This window comes from Octopus bimaculoides, chromosome 6 (assembly GCF_001194135.2).
Source record: "Octopus bimaculoides isolate UCB-OBI-ISO-001 chromosome 6, ASM119413v2, whole genome shotgun sequence".
Lineage (NCBI taxonomy): Eukaryota > Metazoa > Mollusca > Cephalopoda > Octopoda > Octopodidae > Octopus > Octopus bimaculoides.
Genome location: NC_068986.1, coordinates 78,019,434 through 78,025,249, shown reverse-complemented (window position 1 = coordinate 78,025,249; position 5,816 = coordinate 78,019,434). Strand labels below are relative to the sequence as shown.

Sequence of the window (5,816 nt, the reverse complement as noted above, 5' to 3'; positions counted from 1 at the left end):
ATATACACAATATATATATATATATATATATATATACACACACACACACATATATATAAACATATATATGTAATATGTATTCATGTGAATATATATAAAATATCGTTTTAAAATGTACAATTTCATCTGAAAAAATGTGCTTGCTATGTCAATATAAACACTCATGTTATTATCTAAATGTACATACTTGCATGTTGAATTAAGAAAAATTAAAAAAATATTACAATAACAAAGCATTTAGTATAAACGTTTTCTCTACGTTCCACTACACATATTTATTTTCTTTTTTTCTTCTTTTTTTCTTTGCTTTCCAGGTATGCGGATATTGGTAATGCTGTTGCTCGACACACTCCCCATGTTGGGAAATGTACTTCTGCTTTGTTTTTTTGTATTTTTTATTTTTGGAATAATTGGTGTACAGTTATGGGCTGGTGTGCTCCGAAATCGTTGTTTCTTAAACCTCAGTGCAAATATATCGGTTCCATCGTAAGTACTTTACTCTTTCATATCTATATTTTTCTTTCACAAAATTACTCTCTCTTTTCATTTTCATTTTGTTTGTCTCATCACGATTTTCTTTATTATTTTTGCCTTTAAATGTAGATCTTTATTATATTCTAAGAATACCACTGAAAAATATGCTTCAATTCCATTCCATTCACTGACACAATCAAATAAAATACAGGTACTGTGTGTGGTAAGAAGTTTGCTTCTCAACCACACGGTTCTGGGTCCAGTTTTACTCTGTTGCACCTTGGAGAAGTGTCTTCTATTATAACCTTGAACCAACCAAAGCCTCGTGAGTGGATATGATAGAAGGAATACACCATTTCGAGCGTGGCCGTTGCCAGTACCTCCTGACTGGGCTTCAGGCCGGTGACACGTAAAAATACCCACTACACTCTCGGAGTGGTTGCCGTTAGGAAGGACATCCAGCTGTAGAAACTCTGCCAAATCAGACTGGAGCCTGGTGTAGCCATCTGGTTCACCAGTCCTCAGTCAAATCGTCCAACCCATGCTAGCATGGGAAGCGGACGTTAAACGATGATGAAACTGAAAGAAGCCCATCATATATATATATATGTGCATATATCCATAGTATGGGGGTTAAGTTCACAGGTGATCTAAATGATTAGGTATGTTAGGCAAGTACTGTAACGAATTACCAGAGCTCCAAGGTTATAGCTGAGACAGTAGTTATGAAGCCATTGCAGATTTCCAATTCAGTGGATATATAATTGTTAAAGAGAACAACAAACATTAAGGCAAGGCAAACATCTCATTATTATAACTGGAATTTTTTTTTCCAATAATAATACTGTATACAACTTAAGATGTTTGCCTTGCCTTAATGTTTGTTGTTCTCTTTAACAATTATATGTATATATAAAGGGGTTGGACAAAATAATAGAAACACCTTAAAATTTCAAACAAATTTAGTTTAATATGGGGTAGGAGCACCTTTGGCAGTAATTACAGCTTTAATTCTACAAGGTATAGACTCGTACAAAGTTTGAATTATATCCAAAGGAATTTTTGTCCATTCTCCAGCTAAAACAGTCTCCATTTCTTATGTGATGATGGTGGAGGATATCGACTCCTTACTTGTTTTTCTATAATGCACCATAAATGTTCCATAATATTGAGATCTGGGGACTGTGGTGGCCAGATAAGATGTTCAACTTCACTAGAATGTTCCTCATGCCATTCAGTAACAAATTTAGATGTGTAAATTGGTGCATTATAATCTTGAAAGACTGCATTTCCCTCTGGAAACAGTTCCGCAACCATAGGATAAATTTGATGAGATAAATGACATATTAAGCAACACTAATAATAAATCAAAAACATAAAAATAAACAAGCTTTTGATAGTTTTATAGATATTTCAGAATTATGATGCTATGATGCTAGGTGTTCCCATTATTTTGTCCAACCCCTGTATATGTATATACATATGTGTGTATGTGTATATTTATATATATATATAAAATAGAAAATGGAGAAATATTTGTGAACAACAACTGACTTACGTTAATTATTATTCATTAATTCAATACAAATAGACTGGATCCCATCTAACAACTGTTTCTGCTTCCAATGTTGTATGGTATTGTCAATGATATGATTTTTAGCATATATATATATATATATATATATATATATACAAATTCATGTTTATCCTTGTCTTTACCTATAATTTATGAGCATAATATGCCCATGGTTAAACATAGGTAATATAACCTTATATGTAATGTACATAGACCAACAAATAGACAGTGAAACAGGTAACTAGATCAATTCTCATAAATATCATAAGTAAGATTATGAGACAAAGAGAAGACAAACAAGCAAGTAATACTCAGAGTCAGATAAGCAAACTCACATCCCTGAAAAATGTGTAGAAATATGAATAGTGAAAATAACAATCAAAGAAGTGTACAATGAAAGCAAGCTTCTTTTCAATTTCAATCCACTAAATTCACTAACAAGGCTTAGGTTAGTCCAGAGCTAAGAGTAAAAGACACATGGACAAGGTGCCTCATAGTGAATTCAAAACCACATGAGTTGCAAAACAAACATTTTAGCCACACTGTCATACCTGCACCCAGCTATACCAGCAATATCTTTTATCTTTTATCTTTCACTTGTTTCAGTCATTAGACTGCGGCCATGCTGGGGCACCATCTTGGGGAATTTTTAGTCAAATATATCGACCCCAGGACTTATGTTTTTTAAAAGCCTGGCACTTATTTTATTGGCCTCTTTTTGCTGAACCACTAAGTTATGGGGTTATAAACACACCAGCACCAGTTGTCAAGCGATGTAGTGGTGGTGGTGCGGGGTGCAAATACAGCCATAAAGACACACACATATAGATATATACATATATACATATATACAACCGGTTTCTTTCATTTTCCATCTACCAAATCTACTCACAAGGCTTTGGTTATCCCAAGACTATAATAGAAGACACTTGCCCAACGTGCCAAGCAGTGGGACTGAATCCCCAAATTTGTGGTTGGGAATCAAGTTTCTTATCACACAGCCAAGCCTGTGCCTATGCATATATTTATACAAATTAATGTAGGAAAAATGTTTTAATAAATAGTTTGTACATATTTTCACATGTATTTGGTTTGATTTTCCACTTCAGTATTCACTTTTTGGGGTTTTCTTTTCATTTGTTTTTAATGCTTTTAAATGTTTGCTGAGACAGAAATAAAGTTGGATAAATCAACTGAAGTTAAGGTTTAGTTTTTATTTTTATTTTCCATCCATTTCTTTTTAAAAAAAAAACTGACATAAAGTTAAAAAATATGTAACTTGAATTGCTGGAAGTTGAAGTATGCCAGTACATTGAACTGGCATCTGCACAAAAACATCAGCTGAAATCTCTCTCGATCCACACCTACTCAACATACTTGATAGGTAGGGTATGGATGGAATGAGATTTGGCTGCTATTTCTAGTAAACCTAGCAATCCACTTAGAGTCTCTGCCATTTAGTAGTTAAGTGTTATAAGTGTTATAAGAAGAATGTTTTGTCTGCTATATCACATAAGCTGATACACTTAGCTTGAGGAATAAGGAAACCATTAGTATTTCTGTTGTTTTACAATTTCTAATGTTTCTTTTGTTTCTGTAATTTTTTATAGGGCTTCCTCCTCCTAATCATCATCATCATCATTACCATCGTCACCACAATTATTGTCATCATTCTCATTATTTTCTTATCTAATTTTGTATATATTTAAGTGTATATATAAAGTACCCTCCCCAACAACTCTTTGTAAGTCCATGGAGAGGTATCAATGTAAATTAATGTTTTACTATTATAACAAGTATTCACGTCTTTTTTTATCTTTTCATCATGTTTGCAAACTGTTATATTTTGTATTACATCTTATTGGAGGACAGTGACTATTTTCTTTTAAATGATTTTCAAAATATTTTAGTTAATATTTTCCATCATCTTTACATAGTATATACACACACACACATATATATATATATGCATGGACACATCCAATCACATACACACACTAACATGAACAGACAAAGTGACAGGCTGATATTCAGGCAAACAGACTCACATGTTATACACATACCAACACTTATGCAGAAACACATACTAATAGAAGAAAAACAACATAAACATACACACATGAATTCACACATATACATACACATACATGCATGTGCACTTATGTTCACAAACACAAATTCAGAAAATTCTACATACATGCTTTCTTTTGCACATGGTCTCACACACACGTGTTCAAACGCACATGCACATGTACAACAAATGCAATCCCACACACATGCTGTACTATATGTTCACACACACAAGCTAGTGTACCCATATTCTCACATGTATGCACACACACACACACACACACATAGACATATCCATACATGTTTACAAACATATAAACATATATGCACACATATACTTGCACATACAATCTCACAGTCACATGTTCATACACACATGCTTAATCTCACATGCTCACACATACACACATGTGCATTAATAGATAACAAATGCAAAAGGAAGAAAATAACCATTTTTAAACTGATATATATTTTTTATTCAAGTTAGTAATATGAAATCTCTTCTTTAAAATCATTTCATATGACAAACACAGCAAAGATTTCTTTTTAAATTTAGAAATCAACTAGCTTCTATGAAAGATTATTTTACCACTTTTGGAAAAGATCCTGAATTATGATTTCTAATAATTCAGTTTTGAGACACAAAGTGTTTTCTTATTTGTTTTGTAAATGTTTGGCACAAAGCTACTTTCATTTCCTTTCTGTAGCATTCTCTATTTGGCCAGCAAAGCCATCTAGTTTTAGTGATTCTATCTTACATCTTGGGGTATTATCTGCAAAGATAAGCTCCTAGCAGGAAAAATAAATAATGAAATCTTTCTTGAAAATGTTCATTTATTTATTTGTTATTGAGAATTAGTTTATTGAGGAAGACAGTAAGAAAGAAAGGAATGTTTTACTTACATTTTTATTCTTGCATTTGTTTGATTTCATTTATATACCTTCAGGATGAATAATACTCCAACTTCCTCCATTGACAGTTTTAAGCAGTTTCATCTACATATATATATATATATATATATATATATATATATATATATACACACACACATATATATATACATATGGATATGTGTGTGTGTGTAATATTTGTAGATACTTTGTATCATTTTGTATACAAATATGTATATGTATGGATATCATAGACATATTTGTATACAAAATGCAATGGTGTTCTTACTGTTAACAAGTATTGTTATCTAAGCCAAAAAGAATGCTTTTGCAACAATTTCATCTTGTGTGTGTGTGTGTATGTGTGCGTGTTTGTGCGTGTGTGTGTAACCTTCACTTTTAACTACACAAATAGTTCTTCTGATATGTTAAAGCACATAAACACACAAATGCTTACATATGCACATACATGCACACACACACACACACACACACACACACACACACACACACTCACTCACACACTTATATATGCATGTATGCCTGCATGTATGTATGTGCGTGTGTGTGTACTTACTTTACAATTCAAAGATTTTAGTAACATGCTCAAAACCATTCAGATCATAGATTATATGTAATGACTCAGTATTAATTTATTTTCTTCATATTTCCATATTTAGATGTATTTGAGCATGTCAGTGTATGTATGTGTTTGCGTTTGTATGTGTACGTACATATAAATATACTTATGTGTATGTGCGTGTATTTGTGCATACATACATATATATATATATATATATATATA

The 5,816-nt window shown here is 32.2% G+C and overlaps 1 protein-coding gene across 2 annotated transcripts in view; it reads left to right on the top strand.

The window, feature by feature from the left end:
* Positions 1 to 5,816, top strand: part of LOC106884336 (voltage-dependent T-type calcium channel subunit alpha-1I) — an 894,587-nt gene that overhangs the window by 317,156 nt on the left and 571,615 nt on the right. For both annotated transcript variants that reach the window (XM_052968893.1, XM_052968892.1), the window contains one exon: positions 315 to 486. In XM_052968893.1, coding sequence (XP_052824853.1) covers positions 315 to 486 — 172 coding nt within the window. The remainder of the gene's footprint in view (positions 1 to 314; positions 487 to 5,816) is intronic.